Source organism: Oncorhynchus kisutch, linkage group LG25 (assembly GCF_002021735.2).
Source record: "Oncorhynchus kisutch isolate 150728-3 linkage group LG25, Okis_V2, whole genome shotgun sequence".
Taxonomy (NCBI): Eukaryota; Metazoa; Chordata; class Actinopteri; order Salmoniformes; family Salmonidae; genus Oncorhynchus; species Oncorhynchus kisutch.
Genome location: NC_034198.2, coordinates 30,888,598 through 30,914,207, shown reverse-complemented (window position 1 = coordinate 30,914,207; position 25,610 = coordinate 30,888,598). Strand labels below are relative to the sequence as shown.

The window sequence follows — 25,610 nt, the reverse complement described above, 5'->3', positions numbered from 1 at the left end:
CCCTTCTATACGAGTGGGTAGAGGTGTAAAACTCTTCTACTTCTCCCTGTTTGTAAATCCAAGTAAGTGGGTATGAATCAGACCAAAATACTTGTTCAAACTACTTTATACTGGATTCAAACAGTATTTGATATCTTTCAAAAGAAAGAGTCTAGCTCAATCAATGCACAGCTAAATTATTTGAAAGAAAGCTAAAATGTTGAACCCAGGTCTGGTATGGACATTGTGTCTATAGTCTCGCTCTAGACAGACTGGTTGCCTCCCAGGATTTCCAAGACAACATTGTCTATGTTGTCCCGCTTGGACCACCATACTCACTGGGACAGGGCTTGGCCTCACAGCGCTGTGTATCTCTCCCCTGGCCCTCACAGTCCTTGCCCCCCAGTTGTGGTGTGGGTGCGTTGCAGTGGCGTATCCTGGTGATCTGGCCCTCGCCACACGTCACTGAGCATGATGACCAGGGAGACCACAGGCTCCACCCACCGTTCTGACGAACTGAACACACACAGTTAAGTCAGAGTATAGGGAAAATACATGTGTAATATATTCAGATTCAAATATCGTATTGCTGGGTAATTTGGTTGCAGTATACTGGGTACTAGTGAGTCAGTGCAGGGTAGAAAACCCTTTAGGGATAATGGGATGGATACACCCTCCACAACCCTGCACAGGATCTATTTACCACAACAGACAGACAGACAGACAGACAGACAGACAGACAGACAGACAGACAGACAGACAGACAGACAGACAGACAGACAGAGAGAGACAAACAAAGACAAGTCACAAGGTTTTGAGCCAGAGAGGGATGAGGTCTCTGTCCAGCCATCTCCACCCCAGCAGAGCAGCGCTCCTCTATATTTCTATTGAGTCACTCTGTCTCCTGTTCCAACATTACACATCTGCTTCTACTGACATACATACTCACGTGCACACACACACACATACACACACGCACGCACGCACGCACGCACACTCTCACATAGCAACTGCAGGAAAATATTGTTTTTATGTTGTTGTAGCAATACATTTTAGGTGGAGGCCCGAAGCTGAAAATGGTGAAGTTGATCGATCCCTGTCATCATTCATCATTCTTATGATGACTATAACATTTGTTGGCACCTTCAATTCTTGCACAATTTCTCATAAAAAAATATTTTTCAACACTATCTGCTCAGGCAAATTTGCTGAACGGCTAAATTTGTAACCAATCAGAACTCCTGTACATACCCCTCGTGATGAAGGCAGCCAACTTCTATCTACAATGTCAACACAGCCTCTTGTGAACACACGAGCTGCTGTCTGATGAAGAGGAACAGATATAGCTAGCTAGCTTCCAAAGACTGAAATAAGATAAATATGTGTTTTCGAGTACCCTTGAAATATGCAGCATGCAATACGAATTGTCTTGATTGTATGAAGAGGTAACTCTGTTGACCATTAAGCCAATGTTACAGTAAATAACCATTTTTTGTGTATCATTAGTATCTCTCTGTCAGTGAACACATTTTTTTGAACCATGCTTTGGCACGATTATATGTCTAATTTCAATGTAACTAGCTGCAGGCTTAGAGAAACATTCAATAATATACTTCACATAGAAACCCCAAATAAAAGGGTGGGTGTGTGTGTCATGTGCTAGAATGGAGGTTTAAAAAACGACAGCTGCATACGCACATTAGCCAATACATACGGCATTAACCTACACATATAGGACACCTTGCAATACAATCTTCTCTAAAAACACATTGTGCTCTGCAATAAGATGACCAGAGTTTTCTAAATAACCAGAGTTGCTTTCTCAAATAGCAGCTGCCCAATACCATGGTGGACATGCATAATGTTGGATGCATTGGAGTATAAGATATGGAGAAGGATAAAGAGCAGCAGTTGGGAAATTAATGTTTGAGGTTCAGATACTACATGTTCAGTGAATGTGAGTATATTTAGATGGTTTAAATGATACAATTTCCTACTAACGTTCTAAAAGTTGACGGTGCCAAAATCTTGGCGCCGTCAATCATTATTTTAGTAACTATGACTGAGTGTGAGATACAATTGAAGACGGAAGTTTACATCCACTTAGGTTGGAGTCTTTAAAACTTGTTTTTCAACCACTACACACATTTCTTGTTAACAAACTACTGTTTTGGTAAGTTGGTTAGGACATCTACTTTGTGCATGACACAAGTAATTTTTCCAACAATTGTTTACAGACAGATTATTTCACTTATAATTCACTGTATCACAATTCCAGTGGGTCAGAAGTTTACATACACTAAGTTGACTGTGCCTTTCAACAGCTCGGAAAATTCCAGAAAATTATGTCATGACTTTAGAAGCTTCTGATAGGCTAATTGACATCATTTGAGTCAATTGGTGGTGTACCTGTGGATGTATTTCAAGGCTTACCTTCAAACTCAGTGCCTCTTTGCTTGACATCATGGGAAAATCAAAAGGAATCAGCCAAGACCTCAGAAAACAAATGTAGACCTCCACAAGTCTGGTTCATCCTTGGGAGCAATTTTCAAACACCTGAGGGTACCACATTCATCTGTACAAACAATAGTACGCAAGTATAAACACCATGGGACCACACAGCTGTCATACTGCTCAGGAAGGAGATGCGTTCTATCTCATAGAGATGAACGTACTTTGGAGCGAAAAGTGCAAATCAATCCCAGAACAACAGCAAAGGACCTTGTGAAGATGCTGGAGGAAACATGTACAAAAGTATCTATATCCACAGTAAACAAGTCCTATATCGACATAACCTGAAAGGCCGCTCAGCAAGGAAGAAGCCACTGCTCAGGGGCAAGCTATAAAAAAGCCAGACTACGGTTTTCAACTGCACGTGGGGACAAAGATCGTACTTTTTGGAGAAATGTCCCCTGGGCTGATGAAACAAAAATAGAACTGTTAGGCCATAATGACCATCATTATGTTTGGGCTTGCAAGCCGAAGAACGCAATCCCAACCGTGAAGCATGGGGGTGGCAGCATCATGTTGTGAGGGTGCTTTGCTGAAGGAGGGACTGGTGCACTTCACAGAATAGAGGGCATCATGAGGGTGGAAAATTATGTGGATATATTGAAGCAACATCTCAAGACATCAGTGTTATGTTAAATCAGTCAGGATGTTAAGTCACGAATGGGTCTTCCAAATGGACAATGACCCCAAGCATACTTCCAAAGTTGTGGCAAAATGACTTAAGGACAACAAAGTCAAAGTATTGGAGTGGCCATCATAAAGCCCTGACCAGAATCCTATAGAAAATGTGTGGGCAGTACTGAAAAAGCGTGTGCGAGCAAGGAGGCCTACAAACCTGAATCAGTTACACTAGCTCTGTCAGGAGGAGTGGGCCAAAATTCACCCAACTTATTATGGGAAGCTTGTGGAAGGCTACCCGAAACGTTTGACCCAAGTGAAACAATTTAAAGGCAATGCTACCAAATACTAATTGAGTGTATGTAATCTTCTGACCCACTGGGAATGTGATGAAAGAAATAAAAGCTTAAATAAATCATTCTACTCTACTATTATTCTGACATTTCACATTCTTAAAATAAAGTGGTGATCCTAACTGACCTAAGACAGGACATTTTTACAAGGATTAAATGTCAAGAATTGTGAAAAACTCAGTTTAAATGTAATTGACTAAGGTGTATGTAAACTTCCGACTTCAACTGTATGTTTTCCATCATGTACGTTTCATGCATATACATTCAAACAAAGAACACAATCAACAAATAGTGTTTCACCATTTATTGAGTACGGAGACAAATAGCAAAGGTGTCTCAGGCAGTATTTGAAGTGTCTAAATATAGTGTAACCTACCAATCAATGTATATCAAGTGCCGTGGAGGGCACAATCTTACAATGGTGCAGTCCTTTACTCTCTATGCCAATAGCCTGGACCTCTGATGGACACTGTAGAACTGTCATCAACACATGATTCAGTATTCCCCTTTCTCTCTAGGAGTATTTGTGTGCCCAGGTCCTCTAGGCATATCAAAAGGATCACACCCTGGTCACCATATGTAGCTGACAGCTGTAGAGAGAGACAATTGCCTTAGCAGAATGCAATCTAAAGCTTGTGTGGTCCAGAGACGAGAACTCTACCATCTATGTCAAAAGCCTGGGCTCCTGACTGGGACAATAGAATTCTCCCCACTGCATGGTACAATAGTAAAGTGATCTGTTCTTCACCTCTTAAACTGATTCTACATTGAATTTAGTCTTTGAGATGCTCAAACAAGCACATGTATCTGTAGTTGGTGTTCTTCAACTCTAAACTGCACTCGATTGTGTAAGACAAAACACACAAAGGAAAGACAACAGCCATATGCATTTTTGACCTCAATGTCTAAATAGTGACAGCAGGGCTAGTTCAAACTGCAGGACTTGGTGAATAGATTATAGGAGATAAAAGTGAGAGACAATAATGAATGAAGATGCTCTAACAAGCATGTGTATGTATCTGTAGTGGGTGTTCTTCAACTCTAAAATGCACTAGACTGTGTAAGATAAAACAGGCAAATGCATATGCGATCCCAATGCCTAAATAGTGTTCAAACAGATGGTTCAAAGTGCAGTATGATGGTTCTCCTCATAGGTGAGTGAATCAGCCAATGCTTGGTGAATAGCACTTGATCGATCTCTAAGAGCAGGACACAGGAGAGCTGAATAGATCATGGGAGACAAACGTGAGAGACATCACAGTAAAGAAATGTAGTTTGTGAGCTAGAAAATGAACTTACTGACAGTCTGAGGAAGGGTGCTCTGCAATCATCCTACTCCAACTATTGACAAAGATAATGTGACATTTCTTATTTGTCAGTATGAATGAAATGAGTGGGTCCTGCCTTGATGACTGTATTAGATTTCAATACTTGTCCTATAGATTTTTGTAGTCTTCAATTATTACTGGGAATAAACTGATTGCGAAATGACATGCTAGCTAGTGATAAAGCAATCTGCTCCTGCTAGCTAGAAACATATCTACTTGTTGTAACGAGCTACTGTAGCTAACTAGCAAGCTAGCTAGATTACTAAGGTTGCTGTGTTCTAAGTTGGGAGTCATTTTACAGCTTGCATTGATGGTATCACGTTTCTCGAACTAAATAAGTACAAATAAAATAAAAATACTTCACCTGATAGCAGTTTGTTGGATGGCGATCTCTCTCTAGATGTCACCAGCTTTTTACTACGTTAGATATGGATAACGTGATTGGCAGATGTGATTAGCAGAGATAATACCATGGATAGTACACGAGTTGTGATTGGTTTACAGATTAGCACTCTGCGGCGTTAGTGTGTCCAGCTAGCGAACAAAATAGTAAGTATTTAGAAAAAATATGCAAGAATTGACAACAAAAATAGAACTGTGTTAAGAAGAAAGAAATATAATAAAAAACAGCTCCTCCCTCGTCAGAGATCGCTCCTCACGCGTCGAAATCTAAAGTGGATAGCTTGCTATGGCCCACCACCTATTTCCTGTCTGTAAACATATTATGATGCTGTTTTGGTTTGTGCTAAAACTACTCTAACTTAGTCAGTGGTAATGGTATGAGTTGGGAGCAAGCAGAGATACCATCGTGCTCACCCATAGGTCCTTTGTTGGTCTAATCAAAACAAGTCAAATCAAACTTTATTTAAAGTGCATTTAAAATCGCAACACACATTAGAATAAAACAAGAAAACCAATAGTGTCTAATCAATAGAGTTCAGCAAACAACAAGGTAGGTTCACACAAAGTGGACTGCAGCAGAGACGTTGAGACTCACCTCGGCTGTCACATTTTCCCAGGCTGCATTTCCTGGTCTGGATGGATGGTCCGGAGCAGGTGTTACTGGTGGCATCACATGAGCGTCCCCTCTGTTGAGTACCTGTCCCACAGGTGACAGTACACTCTGTCCACTCCGACCAGGGGGACCAGCCGTCCTCACTGTCCTTAGCTGGAGGAAACAGAAACACACAAGGGGTTATTGACAAATCATGTTTTATTCTGGCTCTGATGTTGAAAACCCGCTTCCTTGGAAAAAGGCTTTATTTTTTAAATATTTTTTATTACAAAATAAGCTCTCAGGTGATCTTTTCCCCCCCAATTCAATAAAATGTCAAATAAATGGAAACGTCAAAATAAACGTGCTTTCTAAAATGAAGTCAACTCATCGTATTATTGCATCTTTTCCCCACCACACCCTCTCCTCTACAGTCTCTCGCATTGTTTGAGCTTGGAACGGATTCAAAAGCTGCAGAGAAACAAAGCTCTGGCCAGCAGTCTGCTTTGATTTGTAGGTTTTATATCATGGTTCTAAGTCCACAGTGACCATTTCAGAGTATGAAAGCATTGCAGCCTGTAGTACCACTGGTTTCATGTAGAACCATAAAACATGTGGTCGTCCCTTTACAGACCATCCGGTTTACAACAATAACACTGCTATATTATTAAAGCATAATATGCATGGTAACGTTGTTTCTCCAGTACTCAGATCTGGCATCGGAGGCATTGTATCTAGAAAGGACTTCAGCCAAATGTGAAATGAAGCAAGGTGTGTGTGTGTGAGAGTATGCGTGTTACAGTAGTTGTTTATTGGTCAATGTGATGCCATTGTTTTTACAGTGCACAGGAGTCTAGTTTTCACTTCAGTATGTTTTGTAATTGCGATTACTCCTGTAAAGCTTACTTAAACAGTCATTAAAGGTGTGGTCTGCAATTTTTAAATACATTTTTTGGCCACATTCTGCTATTTTTCCTGCTGTTCAATGGTCATGGGCAGGGTTGGGCTGTTGAAATGGCAGAATGCGGCTTTAACAATAGAATGTTGTGTAGAATGGGTGACTACTTACACAGACACACAGGGCAACACTCTCCGTCGATGAAGGAGGGGCTAGCACAGGCCACAGGAGGACAAGTGATTTGGTGACACACGATCTTTGAGTCCTGTAATGAGAAAAAAAACTTTTTGACATTAGTTGCTATCAAGTGATAGGTAATCAGACCTACGTATGAATTAGTGTTTTGTAAGTCCATAGGAGCTGGGCACCTTTAAAAGGTGTAGGACACTGATTCATTTGGGATCAATACATAAATCAACCAACCAACCAAATCTATCATTCTATGAATAACCATATCCCCTTAGCACATTCTATGTCTCTCATGTCTCTCCATTTAAGGTGGTCTGTATGTCACCTACCTGACAGGTACACGTGGTGCAACTGTCCACCACCCAGTCCTCCTTATCTTCAAAAAGCCGTCCGTCCTGCCAACACATGTGTTTCTCCTTGGAGTTCTTCATCTTCCCCAAAGCATCCTTCATTACTGTGTTCTCCTCTGTCTGGAGAGAGGAATCAGACAGACACATAGCTCATCACTGACACTAATACTAATCACTAATCACCGTTTTTTTCCACTGTCTGAGGAGTGAAGATACAGACACAAATAGTCTACAGTCTTAAACTTCTGCCTGAGTATACAACAACAGCCAGATAGACAGACATAGTCTACAGTATTAAACTTCTGCCTGAGTATACAACAACAGCCAGATAGACAGACATAGTCTACAGTCTTAAACTTCTGCCTGAGTATACAACAACAGCCAGATAGACAGACATAGTCTACAGTATTAAACTTCTGCCTGAGTATACAACAACAGCCAGATAGACAGACATAGTCTACAGTCTTAAACTTCTGCCTGAGTATACAACAACAGCCAGATAGACAGACATAGTCTACAGTCTTAAACTTCTGCCTGAGTATACAACAACAGCCAGATAGACAGACATAGTCTACAGTATTAAACTTCTGCCTGAGTATACAACAACAGCCAGATAGACAGACATAGTCTACAGTCTTAAACTTCTGCCTGAGTATACAACAACAGCCAGATAGACAGACATAGTCTACAGTCTTAAACTTCTGCCTGAGTATACAACAACAGCCACATAGACAGACATAGTCTACAGTCTTAAACTTCTGCCTGAGTATACAACAACAGCCAGATAGACAGACATAGTCTACAGTCTTAAACTTCTGCTTGAGTATACAACAACAGCCAGATAGACAGACATAGTCTACAGTATTAAACTTCTGCCTGAGTATACAACAACAGCCAGATAGAGAGAAGTAGCCTACAGTCAAAAACCTCCCTAAAGAAAGAAAAGGACAATAAAAGCACATATGATATGTGTATAACTCCATCCATATTGAAGGAAGATGTATGGAGCTTTTTTTTTCCGAAGATAGAAAAACAGACAGACAGACAGAACGCTTACGGAAAACTTTAAATCTGACAACAAAGGTACATAGAATAACTTCATACCTCCCTCCACATGGAGGAAAGATGTAGGGAGGTATAGTACTGTATATGCATCTTTTTAACCCAATTTGTTGTCTTTTGACCAATCAGATCAGCTCTTTTGCCAATAATTGAGAAAAAGATCAGAAATGTGCTGCCTGTATAAACGCAGCCTAACTACTTCAAGGAGGGCAATAGGGTCACATCTTTATTAAGTTGTAAAAGTTTGTGTGTGCGTGCGTGTGTGTGTGTGTGTGTGTGTGTGCGTGCGTGTGTGTGTGTGTGTGTGCGTATGTATTTGTGTGTGCGTGTGTGTGTGTGTGTGTGTGTGCGTATGTATTTGTGTGTGCGTGTGTGTGTGTGTGTGTGTGTGTGTGTGCGTGTGTGTGCTGTGCGTGTGTGTGTGTGTGTGTGCTGTGTGTGTGTGTGCTGTGCGTGTGTGTGTGTGTGTGTGTGTGTGTATGTATTTGTGTGTGCGTGTGTGTGTGTGTGTGTGTGTGTGTGTGTGTGTGTGTGTGTGTGTGTGTGTGTGTGTGTGTGTGTGTGTGTGTGTGTGTGCGTATGTATTTGTGTGTGTGTGTGTGTGTGTTATATGTGTGTATGTGTGTGTGTGTGTGTGTGTGTGTGTGTTTACTGAACTCCATTGCTCTAATGTTGATGGGAAAGCAGACATTTAAAGGAATGTTGTTCTATTTGCACATTGTAACCTCTGACCATAGAGTTGAATGGATTCCTGCTGGCTGAGCTTCTGAAACACTGGGGTACTATCAGCAGTACATGAGCTAGAGCATGAGCATGAGCTAAGTGTGTGTGTGTGTGTGTGTGTGTGTGTGTGTGTGTGTGTGTGTGTGTGTGTGTGTGTGTGTGTGTGTGTGTGTGTGTGTGTGTGTGTGTGTGTGTGTGTGTGTGTGTGTGTGTGTGTGTGTGCGTGTGTGTGTGTGATGGTGGTAGTGTGCCGTGAGCTGCAGTGTTATGAGTGGTTATGAGACACCACTTGGTCTGGAAGAGCCTTGGGGACCATAACGGCTTCTCCTCCCAGTGAACAGTTAGTGAGTTGATTCCCATGGATCACGCCAACACACACACACACACACACGCACACACGCACACACCCACCCACACATGCACACAAGCGCGCACACACATACACACACAAACAAAGAGGAAGGAGAAGGAAGCACATGGGCTGGTTAAACATAGCCAGACATCAGAGTGGAGAGGAGCCACTAGCTGGAGCCAATCACAGCCAAGGGAACACTTCCTATATCCACATGTTACATCCAATAAAACCCAGCCTCACTGACTCACAATCTGACTCTGACTCACACACTTAACTCAGCTGCTAAAGTAGTTTTAGCATGCCTGGCTTCATGACTTCAAACAGGGTATTTGGGTCACTTTACCAGCAACTCTCTAGAAAGTCTCAGTTCTCTCATCTTAACCTCTATAGAAGACCTACACATACTCCCAATTTTCCCTAATCTTCTCGGTCACTCCTAACACACACACACAGTTCATTAAGTACACTAATTTGATTGCACACCCGGTTTCATAGAAAGCAGTACTGACATTAGACATCAAAGACATATTATAAACTAGGTGGTTCGAACCCTGAATGCTGATTGGGTGACAGCCGTGGTACATCAGACCGTATACCACGGGTATGACAAAACATTTATTTTTACTGTTCTAATTACGTTGGTAACCAGTTTATAATAGCAATAATGCACCTCTGGGATTTGTGATATATGGCCAATATACCACACCCCTTCAGGCCTTGTTGCTTAAATAATGTACTATTTTCTTATTTTCTTGCCCGCTCCCCTTTCCTGATTGGAGGACAACTGTACATACCACTTTCTGCAGGCCGTCTATGAGGTTCCCCACTACAACCCGCAGTCCTTTGAGCTCCTGGAACATGGTGCTGAGTTCCTCACAGGATCGTTCACACATATCTGCTCCCAGCTTCTCTGTCTTTTGGCCGATGAAGTTAGTGGTGATGGCTGTGGAGGTACTCACATCCTCCATATCTGTGCTCTCATTCACCACCACGTTGGCCTCGTCTGACAGGGGGACAGAGGGTTCCAGATGGACAGAGAGAGAAGGAGATTGGATGAATAATTGATCAATACATACAGAATATGATGAACAATACATGTGATGAACACTACTGATGCAGGAGTGTGATGATGAGGAAAGCAGAAAGGACTTCATTACATAACTGAATGATTTTCCTCTCCTTTAAGATCACCATACTGAGTCCTTAAAGGAGACGTCCATGGAGCAGAAACAGCATGGAGATTGAGGGATTGCATATGTTTGACTTTAGGAAATGAAATCTTCCATCTCAAATCAAATTCAATTTTATTGGTCTCGTACACATATTTTGCAGATGTTATCGCGGATGTAATGAAATGCTTATATTTCAAACTCCAACAGTGCAGTAATATCTAACAATACACAACAATACACACAAATCCCCAAATAAATACTATATAATATCCAGTTTATGAATAGCAGTAGTTATTCAGCAGCAGTACTTATAGTATATAGGATGAGCCTTGACTAGAATACAGTATAAAGTGGGGCAAAAAAGTATTTAGTCAGCCACCAATTGTGCAAGTTCTCCCACTTAAAAAGATGAGAGAGGCCTGTAATTTTCATCATAGGTACACTTCAACTATGACCAACAAAATGAGGAAAAAAATTCCAGAAAATCACATTGTAGGATTTATAATGAATTTATTGCAAATGATGGTGGAAAATAAGTATTTGGTCAAAAACACAAGTTTATCTCAATAGTTTGTTATATACCCTTTGTTGGCAATGACAGAAGTCAAACATTTCTTCACAAGGTTTTCACACACTGTTGCTGGTATTGTGGCCCATTCCTCCATGCAGATCTCCTCTAGAGCAGTGATGTTTTGGGGCTGTTGCTGGGCAAAACGGACTTTCAACTCCCTCCAAAGATTTTCTATGGGGTTGAGATCTGGAGACTGGCTAGGCCACTCCAGGACCTTGAAATGCTTCTTACGAAGCCACTCCTTCGTTGCCGGGGCGGTGTGTTTGGGATCATTTTCATGCTGAAAGACCCAGCCACGTTTCACTCAAAATCTCACAATACATGGCCCCCTTCATTCTTTCCTTTACACGGATCAGTCGTCCTGGTCCCTTTGCAGAAAAACAGCCCCAAAGCATGATGTTTCCACCCCCATGCTTCACAGTAGGTATGGTGTTCTTTGGATGCAACTCAGCATTCTTTGTCCTCCAAACACGACGAGTTGAGTTTTTACCAAAAAGTTATATTTTGGTTTCATCTGACCATATGACATTCTCCTAATCTTCTTCTGGATCATCCAAATGCTCTCTAGCAAACTTCAGACGGGCCTGGACATGTACTGGCTTAAGCAGGGGGAAACGTCTGGCACTGCAGGATTTGAGTACCTGGCGGTGTAGTGTGTTACTGATGGTAGGCTTTGTTACTTTGGTCCCAGCTCTCTGCAGGTCATTCACTAGGTCCCCCCGTGTGGTTCTGGGATTTTTGCTCACTATTCTTGTGATCATTTTGACCCCACGGGGTGAGATCTTGCGTGGAGCCCCAGATCGAGGGAGATTATCAGTGGTCTTGTATGTCTTCCATTTCCTAATAATTGCTCCCACAGTTGATTTCTTCAAACCAAGCTGCTTACCTATTGCAGATTCAGTCTTCCCAGCCTGGTGCAGGTCTACAATTTTGTTTCTGGTGTCCTTTGACAGCTCTTTGGTCTTGGCCATTGTGGAGTTTGGAGTGTGACTGTTTGAGGTTGTGGACAGGTGTCTTTTATACTGATAACAAGTTCAAACAGGTGCCATTAATACAGGTAACGAGTGGAGGACTGAGGAGCCTCTTAAAGAAGAAGTTACAGGTCTGTGAGAGCCAGAAATCTTGCTTGTTTGTAGGTGACCAAATACTTATTTTCCACCATCATTTGCAAATAAATTCATAGAAAATCATACAATGTGATTTTCTGGATTTTTTCCCCTCATTTTGTCTGTCATAGTTGACGTGTACCTATGATGAAAATTACAGGCCTCTCTCATATTTTTAAGTGGGAGAACTTGCACAATTGGTGGCTGACTAAATACTTTTTTGCCCCACTGTATACTGTACATATGAAGTGGGTAAAACAGTATGTAAACATTATTAAAGTGATCAATGTTCAATGACTATGTACATAGGACAACAGTCTCTAAGGTGCAGAATAAAGTACCAGGTGTTAGCCAGCTAGAACAGTGACTAAGGTTCAAGGCAGGGCACGGCTGAGGCCGGCTAGTGGTGACTATTTAACAGTCTGATGGCCTGGAGATGGAAGCTGTTTTTACAGTCTCTCTGTCCAAGCTTTGATGCACCTGTACTGTCTCCACGTTCTAGATGGTCATGGGGTGAACGGGCCGTGGGGTGAACGGGTCGTGGGGTGAACGGGCCGTGGCTCGGGTGGCTGATGATCTTCTGTCAACTATACCATCAGACAGTACATAGAAACTGAGGAGGGCAGGCTGGGATGGAGGGGTTTAAAAGCACATAAAAAAGTTCGAAGAGAACTCAAAATGTGTCTGCTCACAACTTGATTAGAAAAGCAGCTTTGTGTCATAATGTTTCTTTACCCCAGAGATGAGAGGGAGGGCACTTAGTAGAGTTCTCATAAGTAAAGCACACTGTTTTGTTTCATAACCCACTTCCATTTTACTCTTAACATGTGTCCTCAGCCCACCTAGGGCCAATAGGGCTCTGGTACAAAGTAGTGCACTATATAGTGAAGAGGGTGCCATTTGGGACACAGCCCCAGTGGGCCTTAATGGTGGGAGTCGGAGATAGAGATGGATTTTTGCTAAAAGCCCAAGCTAGGAAATTGTTTCACGGTGACGCTCTCAGAGTGAATCACAGAGACGTTCTGCTGCGGGCGCCAGGGCCCGATGGGTGGTTGTTTGTTTTATAAACGGAGCAGAGCTCAGCTGTGGTTTGATGGGGTGGGATGAGCAGGCGGGGCTGGGCTGGCAGACAGCTGGGCCTGCATCAAGTCTTCCTTTGGAAGAGAATGGTCTTGGCTCTGTCTCACTAGTCCAACACAGACCTGGGCTCAAATGGTATTTTTTTTCTTTCAAATACTTTGAGCGTTTGTTTGATTGAGCCTGCCTGGAGAAGAAGCATCCAGCTGCAGATTATGCTTGCTGAGGCCACCTGGTCTGCAAATATCAAAGCGCATGCGCATGTGGCACAGATGATATTCTGCATCTCTGTTGGTATGTGCGCATGCAGTGCTCTAATGCCCTGGACTAGAGCTATAATCTGTCACTACCTCTAGTCCAGGGCATAGCTAGTAACTGAGAGAGAGAGAGAGAGAGAGAGAGAGAGAGAGAGAGAGCGAGAGAGCGAGAGAGAGAGAGAGAGAGAGAGAGAGAGAGAGAGAGAGAGAGAGAGAGAGAGAGAGAGAGTGGCTTTTGACAGGAAGGGAAGTGTCTGTTTATCCATCAGTCTCACTCCTCCTGGGGGGCTGTTAGTGTATGTGTGTGTGTGTGTGTGTGTGTGTGTGTGTGTGTGTGTGTGTGTGTGTGTGTGTGCTGAATTCCCAAAATGACCATAGGAATTGGCAGGACAGCAAAAACAGATGTGGGACCAGGCCGGGTTTTTCCCCTCTACTTGTTGGATGCTTTGTGTTTGTATCATAGCGAAGATAATGCTTTTGTTATACCCATTGCCTCAACAGTCCCTATAGTTTACAATCACTAAGAAATACTTAGTTATTCTATGATCCACATTGTCTCACCCATAATCCTGTGGTTCTCATGGATCCCAGAGGTCTCACTTCAAGTGTTTGACAGACTATTACCTGGTCTACAACATGATAAACTGTCCACAGATATAACATACATCTGTTTAATAGTATATTGTACTGCTTTTTATTTATTTAAACTCTGATAAATGCATAAGAAAATGACAGATAGAACATCAGATAGATTAGTGGCCCCAGAGCAGAGTCTCAGACTGGGGTTCCTAGTGAGGAAAGGCCTGAGGCACGCAGTGTGTCCAGCCAAGTGTGTTTGTGTGTGTGTGTATATCTATATGTGTGTGCATGCGTGTGCGTGCCAGGTGTGGAAGTTGAGCAGAGATGAATGGGTGGTTAGGGACTCTAAATCAGGCTAGGTCCCAGTCACGCTGGCCCCGTTTAACCACAATAATCTCCCAAGTTATTATTCAACTTTTATTTCAACAAGGAACACAGACTGAGACCAAGGTCTATTTTACAGCTGGGCCCTGCATATACATGTTAACACATACAGTTTAGGTACATTGATTAAGAAACTACAGAAGACAAACAAAACAGTCACAGATAACAGTGTTACTATTCCGAAGAATAGTAAACAAACAAGAATATGACCAACTGGGACATTTTGTTTGTCCCCACGATGTCAAATGCTATTTCTATGGGGTTTAGGGTTAAGGTTAGAATTATATTTACGTTAAGGGTTAGGGTTAGGAGCAAAGGTTAGGTTTAGGTTTGGTTTTTGGGTTAAGGTTAGGGTAAGAGTACAGGTTAGGGTTTTATTGTTAGGGGTTTGGGAAAATAGGATTTTGAATAGGACTGAATTGTGTGTCCCCACAAGGTTAACTGTACAAGACTATGTGTGTGTGTGTGTGTGAATGTTTGTGTGTGCGTGACTTTAGGACATATCTGATGAGACATTCTGGTTGGTTCACTACTCCTTTTTCCTCCTCTTTCAATTCTTTCCTCTCCTCTTTTTGACTGAGATAGAGGGGAAGAAACACAATATTTCAACTGCTTCTCATTAACTGTACAACGTGGCAGTTTTGTATGACTATGAATCGTGTGATTTTATGAGTGACTTTTGAGCTAGCGTTAGAGATATCTGATGCCAGGGTAAGACCTTGGCTGGTAGGAGCATCTAGACTTTTTCCAGTGACTCAATGGGAAGTCTTGGTGACATAACATAAAATGTGCTCACTCAGGTAGAATCGAATGGTACTTGTGTCAACAATGGAGCTACAGGCACACTAATTCTGGCACGCACGCACACACGCGAGCACACACACCCACACACACACCCTGGGGTTTCTGGATCTTCTCAAAAGCCCCTACTGAGGATTACAGGGCCCCACGCCCAGTGTGAACAAAAGCAGCAGAGAGGCTACTACCCCATCAGCCAATTCATGACCTCACTATGTGTGTGTGTGTGTGTGTGTGTGCATGCAGGGCAAAGCGGTGGTGACTCCCTTAATTCCTTCCTTCCAGCATAGCATTTTACTTTCTCTATTTTTCTTCCCCAGGCATTTCTTCCACTGCCAATGGAAATAAATGTAAGCATCTGTACAGTATCTCCTTTTGTGTTGATGACCGCAGCAGACACACACACACACACACACACACACACACACACACACACACACACACACACACTTGTTGACCTCACGCAACCACACTGACACAGCTGTTTCCGCTAACATGATGTAATACTGTCAGAAATCTCTACATATCAGATCTACAAGCTTTCTGTGACCCACTACAACTAAAGATCGGAAAAAAAAGTGATAGAATAGCGGAACCAGACACAATGGAAATAAAGAAGAACTCCATCTTTTTAAGAGGTTGGAGTCTGTTGTGGAAATGTGTTACGGTTTTATCTAAATGAAAGGCAGAAGACCAAAGCTGTAAGAGGTTGCATGTGACTGTGGCTGCAATCTGAAATGGCACCCTAATGTTGTGCACTATAGGGAATAGGGTGCCATTTGGGATGCAGCCTATGAGGCAGAAGGATGGATCGTTCAGTCACATCTGCATTGGATGGAGCTTTAATAGGGAGTTTAAAGGAGGTCAGAGCAGGTCAGGAAGGACGAGTTAAAGTCGGATCATCAGAATATTCAAAGCATGAAAACAATACCACAGATACACAAAAAGGGCTAGCTTCAGTCAGTCCCAGATCTGTTTGTGCTGTCTTATCCATTTATATGGTCAATGTTGTGACAAACTTGGGATGACAAAGACCATAACAGTTTGCTGTACAGCACAAACCGGTTTGGGAAAAGGTTACTAAGGCTGCGTTTACACAAGCACCCCAATTCTGATATTTTTTAGACGAATTGGTCATTCGACCAATCAGATCAGCTCTTTTGGCCATCATTGTGTTCTGGATTTGCAGAAGTATCTGTTCGAGCACGGGCGCGATCACAGAGAGTAAATGGTCGAAGCGGATGTAGCGGGGTAGTCTGTGTCTCAGCCGCAGAATTGCTTGGCGCCCAGAGTCTTGCGTGTGATACCGCTAATATCAGAATTGGGCTTTTTGTGTAAACACAGCCTAAATGATAATTGCTGTAACACAATACAGTACGATTTTAGACGGTCTTCCAGATGATGTCCTTGAAATAAATATCCATATCACCCCAATTGGTAGAATTCAGTCTTTCCAAACTACAGCGGCATGTTCTTAGGGCACGCATTGGAAAACATTCTAAAACTTTTTGCAATGGCAAACAAAAATGAGCCTTTCTCATTGGACAAGTCCAGGTAGTCCCTCCCTGTTTGAAACTTTTTTTTCTTCATTTGGTGCTTAATGAACACAACAGTACAGTAAAGTAAGCCAAAAACCCTTACCAGCCTTAGTGACTTCACAGCCTTTGTTCCTCAGAACATCATCCACGGATGTGTCGAACATGAAGCGAACATTCTGCAGTAAGCCCTGTGTGACAAGACAAGAGATTGATCAATGACTACTTGGACAGTTGTGTGTCACATTGGACTAGCGGCTAGGAACAACTTATTTGGTATTCGCTTACCTTGAGCTACTATGTCAAGGTAAATTAATACCGAATGAGTTATTCTTAACGGTTAACATTAGACTCATCCTCATGACTCAAGGGGATAGATCTGAAATGGAATCCATTTCCCTATTTTTAGTGCACTACTTTTCTCGACCCCAAAAAATATTGCCATTTTGGATGCACTTCATGCCATATTTCCAGTAGGTCCTTGTTGAACCCTTGAACCCTCCTCGAAGGGAGGGCCATTGGCTTCTACATGGTCTGGAGTCATGTAGCGTGAAGTGACAGGCTCAGTAAAACCATAAAGGCCCGTGTAGTCTGTCAATAAGAATATTCTCTCATAATTACATGGCTCACTTCTTTGTAAGGCTATATGGTTAATTAACTTCTTAAACCTTTATTATGACTAATACTAAGAGTAGGTTAGGACTTTTGGGCATGGTGTAGTAGGGTTTTTATTTTTAACAAAGGCACACCCTGCGGAAGACCACACAAGTAATAAAGTGCAGAAGGAAAATGGACATTTCTCCCTTATAAAAATACAGTCTAAAAGAACAGTCTACATTTAAAAAATTACTACTGGGAACGACTGGGAACCAAGCTTGAGTTGAATAGCATAATAGAGTGGTCTATTCTACAGGAGAAATTCTTACCCTGAAATGGTTTTCGCGGATGGATCCCTTGGCGACGAACATTCGGCTATCCTCTGCCTGCAGGTGCTCGTAGAAAGGCTCATCCAAGATGAAGCTGTCGATGAGACTGCAGCCCACAAACAGATTTGCATTTTCGCCATGAACATGAAGTGTGATATTCTTCCACTGCGAGTCAGACAGGTCAACATCCTCGAAGGAGACAACATTTTGAGAGCCGTCCACCCAGTAGACAAGGTCCAGCGTGTTGGCACGACCGTTGGAGACGATTTCAAACTGCCGTTGGCCGTTGGCGCCTTCCAATGCGATGAGGGTTCCCCGCGAGCCGCGGTCCTGGCGCATGCTGGCCACGAACACGAAGCCCTCGTTGTTCTGGATTTGCAGAAGCATCTGTTTGAGCACGGGCGCGCTCACAGAGGGCAAATGATCGAAGCGGATGAAGCGGTAAGCGGGGTTGTCCGTGTCTTGGCCACGGAATTGCTTGGCGCCCAGAGTCTTGCGTGTGATACCGCTAATATCAAACAGGTCAAACGTTGTGTCGTCATCCATTGTGACCTCACCATCTTCCATGAGTCATACAGAGGATAGGTAAGGAGAGGAGAACGTGTACAGCCAATTAGCTTGATGAAACAGCATGGCATTCTTTACGAAAATCTGATCAACTGATTTTAACAAGGTCTATAACAGGGCTCTCCAACCCTGTTCCAGGAGAGTAACCCTCCTGTAGGTTTTCATTCCAACCCCAGTTGTAACTAACTTGATTTAGCTTATCAACCAGCAAATTATTAGAATCAGGTGTGCTAGATTAGAGTTGTAACTAAAAAACCTACAGCACAGTACCACTCCAAGAACAGAGCAGGGTTGGAGAGCCCTGGCTATTACCTAACTGGGTATGCTTTTATGCACAAGCAAAAGTGACAGCATCATATTCACTCATGCTCATTATTATTATTATTATTAATTTTTTTACATCTAGTTACACTAAAACCTACAGCATCTGTGAAAGCCACACAAATATCACACTTATTCATCAATACAAATGTAATTGAATAGTGGATAGAATAATGATGATGATAAGGCGAATAAACTTTATGCATAAGTAGATTTACCTTGAGGTAGCGCTGAGGAGCAAAGTAATAAAATAGGCAGCAAGTTGAGACTTCTCCTGAGTATCATATCTCCTTCAAAACACAAGAGACACAAAAGCTGATTATCATCAAAGGCACATTGTAAGTTGTTAACTTTATCGCTATTGTAATGACAATGTAATAATAAGTAAAGTAAAGTTGATGAAACTTTACTTCTCATCAGTAAAGTTGACGAAACTTTACTTCACATCTCATAAAGTTGTCTAGCCATTATAGGCTATCTAGTTTTTATTTACATTCTGCTCTGCTGTCACAAAGCTACACCAAGTTCATTGCAACTGTGAATACTGAAGCTCTCAGTCATGCCATGCCATTACATGTGCATCCCCTAACGTAAAATCCACAGATCTGCTTCAACAATAGCAACGCTGTAAAGCAGCCTAACAACTGTCTCTAAAACGAACACAGATGTATCTAGGAAGATACACCAATTAAGCACCTTACAACGTGCACATATAGTATTTAGGCTATTGGGAAAAGAGAAAACAATTTCTTAAAATGCATAATGTTAACCAAAACGAATGAATCTAATAACAGAATATAGGTTTGCATATGAATAATTATTTGACTAAATGATTTTGACTAGCAGTAAACTTACCTGGTGAAAGTGCAAATCCCCCTTTGAAAAAAATATGTTAGATATCCAATGAAAAAGGAGATAATAACAATATATATTATTCTGATAAGTATGAATAGTAGAATGAAAACACAAAAACTGCTATAACCCGGTGCATAAAATGTAAAGTGCGCTTAGTTTACTTCACTAGATCCACATTACGCAGGGAGGACTTGAGCGATAGTGGCTTAATCACTAGTCTCCCTCCCTCTTATATACTTACTTCTCACTACGACCCTGTCAGTCACGTTTAAGTATGAAATGTTAGGAACCGTTGCTGAGGCGGAACTACATAATTCCTTTCTGATAGCGTAATTTGCTCGTACCTGTTAGAGCGGCAGTTACCATCCACCCGTGACCCCCTCCCTCGCGCTCTCTCGTGCCCCAATCCCACTTCTCTATCAAGCCCTCTTCATTAGCAAAATCAGAACGGAATTCGGTTTCGGGGAGGAGTTATTGATAGAGAGAAAGTTATAGCGAGGTGGGATGTTAGGCTTTTAGTTTTGGGAGAGCAAAGCGCTTGGTTGCGAGGACTTTACGAAGCACACACTACCCATGTTTTTCTGTGGATTCGCACAGGATGCTGAAAGACTGATGCTTTGTTACGCATCATATGTAGCTGTAAATGAACACAAAATCCCCTGTCTAGTCTTTGCAGTCCAGCGTTTTCAAAACGTTCCCAAAACCTTTACGCACACGTTTTTCTTTTGGTTTAATTAATAGTTCGGAATTGTAACTTTTGTCAAGGCAAGCACATACAACATTTAGACATTTTTGGTCTGTTTACATATATTTTAGAGGCTATTTATAGGCTACAGAAAATTGGTATTAAACCCTTATAAAGTGTAGGCAATTTATAATTATATGACAATAGGTTGACAATAATTCTATAACATAATTTCTGATATACCACATGCCTCACTTTTAAAATCAGTGTTCGTAAATTCACCCTGGTAGGCCTAATCTACTGCAATATCAGAGCACTCTGATTTGACAGTGAAGAGCACAGAATAATTAAATAATTTATGAATTTCCCTAAACTTGGTTGTTATGACAGTTGTAAGTAGGCCTAAACATTGGCTAAAAAAAGTATAAATTGTTGCCATAACACATTTACCGGTACATTCACTAACTCTCTTGATAACATGAAAACACTCTAACCAGCTCTGCTAGAGCGAGTAAAATGTTCAGAGTGGGGTGTTCTCTAATTTGTGTCTGGAAGTAGCTATAGCTAGCAAGCTAGCCAAATTTAGACAGTTAGTTTGGGTGCTTGGTTGCCATTGTGAGGTCAGAACGGTCAGATCAACCCTACAACAACGCTCTGAATTTATAAATCCCCAGTGTGCACTCTGAGCGCACTCTGTTACGCCAGAGTGAATATACAAATACACCCGTAATGTTAAAGCCAGACTCAGTAAGTCTCATTTACTTGATTTGTATTTAAGAAATATCAAAATGTCGGGGCAACAAAACAAACCCAGGCAAGACATTATGTAAACAAACTCAGTCAAGATATTAGGTAAACAAACCCAGGCAATAAGCTCTATCTAAACTCCCATTTCCACTGACACTTTAAATTAGGGCTAAATTAGGGTCAAATTCGAGCTGGCTTGAATGGAATTCTCAAAAATTGAGCTGGATCGAGGGAATCCCAGGCCAATACAGCCCAGTTCCACAACTGGTGCCAGCTCGATTAGAATTTGGGCTGGTGACGTCGTTGCTATCCAACCACCAGCTGATCACTGCTGGAGGCTGACACCACAGCTAGCCTGTTGCTTTTAGCTAGCACATGGACAAGCAATACTGCTGTAGTCAAACATGACACAAATTACCGCCATAGCTGGATCCTTCATTTATTTTTGCACTACACAAACTTTTATGAGAACAGTCAGCCCCTGAATGCTAAGTAGCTACCCAAAGTTAGCTTGCAAATCAGAGTTGAAACAAGCTAGCTAGCTAGCTAGCTAACATGAGCTAGCAGGAATTTTAGCTGGCCAGGTCGCATTGAAAGCTAGGTAGCTACATCATATCAAACCTGTTGTTTGGTTTGCTTGGTTAGCTAGCTAGCTAATAGCTATTACCATGGCAAGAAAGGTAGGAATTTAGCTAGCTAGCCTGTTATACTAGCAATTATGCTAACTAACAGATTATTTAGCTAGCTAACATTAGCAAATACATGGCTGACACTGGTGGGAGTATGGGTAACGTTAGTTACAGCATGGTGAGGGTGAATTAAATTCTTCAACATCTTGCTAGCTAGCAACATCATCGAAGACAGCTGCACAGTCAGATATTGGCTACCTAGCAACATGACATAATTTATCATTTCTGGAGGTAGTAGAAATGCAATTCGAGCTAGCCCACCAAGGCTAGCCTAACCTGGGTTGACATCAAAGTGCCAATGGAAACGTGGCTTAAGAGTTCTCAAAGTGGCCGCTGGGCTGGCCACCCTTTGATCAGTATCAGTCCACTGGAATACCGGACACACTTTCTCTGGGGGCCCATGCGCTTGTCTGACATTGATGTCTATTTTTTGTCTATTAAATTAAATCATTTTGACAGTACTTCCAAAAAGTCATTCATAATCCTTTTTAATTTCCACATAGGAAGTATTTTTTTTATTGGGCTTCGAGAATGTGACTGATCAAAGTGCCTATAATAATTGAACTGATTGAAAGCAAAGGGATATCGGTGAACAAATGCCATGGTCAAGGCTACAATGGTGCCAGTGCAATGAGTGGAGGTTACTCAGATGTTCAAAGCGCATATCAGACCGAGAGCCTAATGCTTCTTATGTAGTTCTTTATGAATTTTAGTTTAGAAAACAATCTTTCTGCAGAAACTGTCACCCCTGCTCCCACTCTCCCTCTCTGGCGCTCGAGGGTGCCAGGCTGACCTACATTACGCACACCTGTCACCGTCATTACGCGCATCAGCACTCATTGGATTCACTTGGACTCCTTCACCTTGTTGATTGCCCCATCTATATCGGTCTGTTCCTCCATTGGTTCCTCGTGTCAGCATTCATTTTGTTATGTTTTCATGTCCAGATGCTGTCCTGTCCTGTTTCATATCCGTTGTTAATTAAATGTTTACTCCCTGTACTTGCTTCTCGTCTACCAGTGTCGATCCTTACAGAAGTGACAGTTACAGGGAAACTGGGAAGAAAAGGGAGTGGTGCTTCAAATACAGCAGTTAACATCTTTAATTCACCCTCTTGCTTTCTCCTTAATTGCCGGCTTCAACATGTTACGGAAAGAGATTAACTGTATAGGAAACTCTGGGACATGTCGTCTGGATACTGGACAGCCACAGATTATAATCTTGAGCGGACAACAGTTTTTGAAGGATCAAACAAAAAAAAGCAGTTTACAATTTTGTTCATACTGGTGAACCAGCATTTGAGTTGTGTGGTTGCAACATCAACAAGTGTGTGCAGCACAATGGACATATAATGCACAATGTCTCAGGAATGACTGTCTGGGTTGTCAATGCTTAGGATAGAAAAACAGTAGGACCTACAGGCCACGATGAAAACATTCGCACACAAAAATACAAGACGATGAATCAGTCGCATACTGTAGCTACTATACATAGAAAAAAAGAGAGATTGACATTAATAGACTGGTTTTAGGCATAACTTTTTATGCCTAAAGCCAAGCACAGCTCATGTCATGCAGATTTAGTAGGCTATGCAGGACAGTTGTATACAAAAAAAAATCTATAAAAAAAAATCTATTGATTGCTGATTAGTTGAATCAGACATTTATTTTACAATCGGCAATGTTTTAATTTTCAACATTAATTAATGACCAAGTAAATACATTATTGCTGCCACCCAGCTGTCTAAATGGATGCCCTGTGACACCATGTACAGTATAGCTTTGTGAAATGTTAGGGTTAACATGAGAAAATGAAGACCAAATAAGCCTATACCAATACACATTTAGGCTATCCATTAGCTAAAGCAAAGCTACATGCTACATGCCCTGGCACCACAGAAATCCTATCACCGTTTTGATAGGCAGCCACATAGACATTTCATCACCATGGACAGCGATGGTAGTCTATATATAGTTTGTGAGTGACTGTCTGGAAAATGTAACAATGATATATTTTGATTAGATAAGTAGAGCTGGGAGTCTTTCTGGGTAAGTCTCTAACAGCCTGACCACACCCCTCGCGTTGCGTGCGTTGCAAAATACATTTTTAAATCTATGTTATTCAATTATTTCACCCACATTGCTTGCGCGTGTTACTTTATTGTGTTTAGAGGTAGGTGAAGGAGTCAAGCACAGGAGAGCAGAGATGTCCAAGTAGCGTCTTTTAATAGGCAAGTCCACCACAAAAAGGTCAGGTACAATACCAAATAAACTCCCTCGACAAAAGAGAACACAGTACTCACGGAAGGAGGAAAAACAACGCTCCTTAAACTTATACACACTCGGTATAATATGTGAAAATAACTAAGGCACAACCTCAACGAGCAACATCACACAAATAATCCCGCACAAACCTAAGCAGGCAACAGGGGTAATTATACACACAGAAATTAAAGCAAATGAAACCAGGTGTGAAAGAACCAAAGACAAAACAAACGGAAAAGGAAAAATGGATCAGTGATGGCTAGTAGGCCGGCGATGCCGACTACCACCCGAACAGGGAGAGGAACCACCTTCGGTGGAAGTCGTGACAGTGCGTGCCAACGAGCGTCTGCGTTAGAAATCAGTTATATTTCTGACGCAGATCGCGCTGCAAGTCCTGCCTCTCCCATCTCCTCATTGGTTTATAGAACCAGGTACCCATGTGCCATCTCCTCATTGGTTATAGTCACTTGGCTGACTGAAAGATGAATGACGTCAGTGGCGGTAATGCACCTAATTTATGAAAGTTGCCAATCGCAATATAAAGTCAAGAGAAGAAAAGCACTGGAAGGAGGAGAGATAACTAGAAACGATTCGGTTGACGGTTTTATGTGTGGATTAATTGGCGGAGAAGAGGACCTTGTGCATTTCAGGTCAAATAACAACTCAATGTTTATATCCAAGGACAAATTAACTAGCAACAGCAAGCTAGCTATATAGGACAAATTAGCTAGCAAGTGCAAGCTAACTAGCTACATTTCCAGAAATGTTTAATGCTTTTCAACCTGTCCCCAAATTAATGTAATTGGTTCAGAGTTTGTTTTGATATCTTAACCTGCGTGTCGTGATCGTGTTTGGTGTGGGGGGACAAAATAAATGTATGCACGATGGCGCACGCGCCGGTTTGGGTTCCGTGTAAGAGCTTTGCAAACCTGGATGGTACAATATTATTATTTTTTTAATTCTTCAAGTTCTGTCAAGTTGGTTGTTGATCATTGCTAGGCAGCAATTTTCGAGTTTTGCCATAGATTGTCAATGCCGATTTAAGTAAACTGCAACTAGGCCAAACAAACATTCAATGTCCAGTGTATAATTAGCCTCGTGTTTTAGGTTATAGGTCTGCTGAAAGGTGGATTTCTCTCCCAGTGTCTGCTGGAAAGCTGAACCAGGTTTTTCTCGAAGTCTTCGCCTGTGTTTAGCTCTATTCCTTTTCTTTGTATCCTAAAAAAATGTCCTAGTCCTTGCTGATGACAAGCATACCCATAACATGATGCAGCCACCAACCATGCTTGAAAATATGAAGAGTGGTACTAAGTGATGTGTTGTGTTGGATTTGCCCCAAACATACGTTGGATTCAGGACAAAAAGTACATTTCTTTGCCACATCTTTTCAGTATCACTTTAGTGCCTTACTGCACACAGGATGCATGCTTAGGAATATTTTTATTCTGTACATTATTCTTTCTTTTTATTCTGTCATTTAGGTTAGTATTGTGTAGGAACAACAATGTTGTTTATCCTTCCTCAGTTTTCTCCAATCACAGCCGTTTAACTCTGTAACTGGTTTAAAATCACCATTTGCCTCAAGGTGAAATCGCTGAGCTGTTTCCTTCTTCTCTGTCAACTGAGTTAGGAAGGACAGGAAGCACACCTAATTAACAGCTTCAATGTCTGCTTATTTTAATTTTTACACATCTACTAATAGGTGCCCTTCTTTGTG

The 25,610-nt window shown here is 41.8% G+C and overlaps 1 protein-coding gene across 3 annotated transcripts in view; it reads right to left on the bottom strand.

The window, feature by feature from the left end:
• The window catches only part of thbs2a (thrombospondin 2a), a 32,042-nt gene extending 12,102 nt beyond the window's left edge, over positions 1-19,940 (bottom strand). For 2 of the 3 annotated variants that reach the window (XM_020460548.2, XM_020460550.2), the window contains exons 1-10: positions 19,853-19,940; positions 19,509-19,529; positions 18,872-18,943; positions 17,766-18,325; positions 16,946-17,030; positions 10,155-10,363; positions 7,200-7,340; positions 6,853-6,946; positions 5,787-5,957; positions 319-495 (exon numbers count right to left, since the gene is read on the bottom strand). In XM_020460548.2, coding sequence (XP_020316137.1) covers positions 319-495; positions 5,787-5,957; positions 6,853-6,946; positions 7,200-7,340; positions 10,155-10,363; positions 16,946-17,030; positions 17,766-18,325; positions 18,872-18,943; positions 19,509-19,529; positions 19,853-19,874 — 1,552 coding nt within the window. In that variant the 5' untranslated portion in view covers positions 19,875-19,940. Of the gene's footprint in view, positions 1-318; positions 496-5,786; positions 5,958-6,852; positions 6,947-7,199; positions 7,341-10,154; positions 10,364-16,945; positions 17,031-17,765; positions 18,326-18,871; positions 18,944-19,508; positions 19,530-19,749; positions 19,805-19,852 lie in introns of those variants that run through there. The other variant, XM_020460551.2, reaches the window with a different exon arrangement.
• Positions 19,941-25,610: the final 5,670 nt, after the last annotated feature.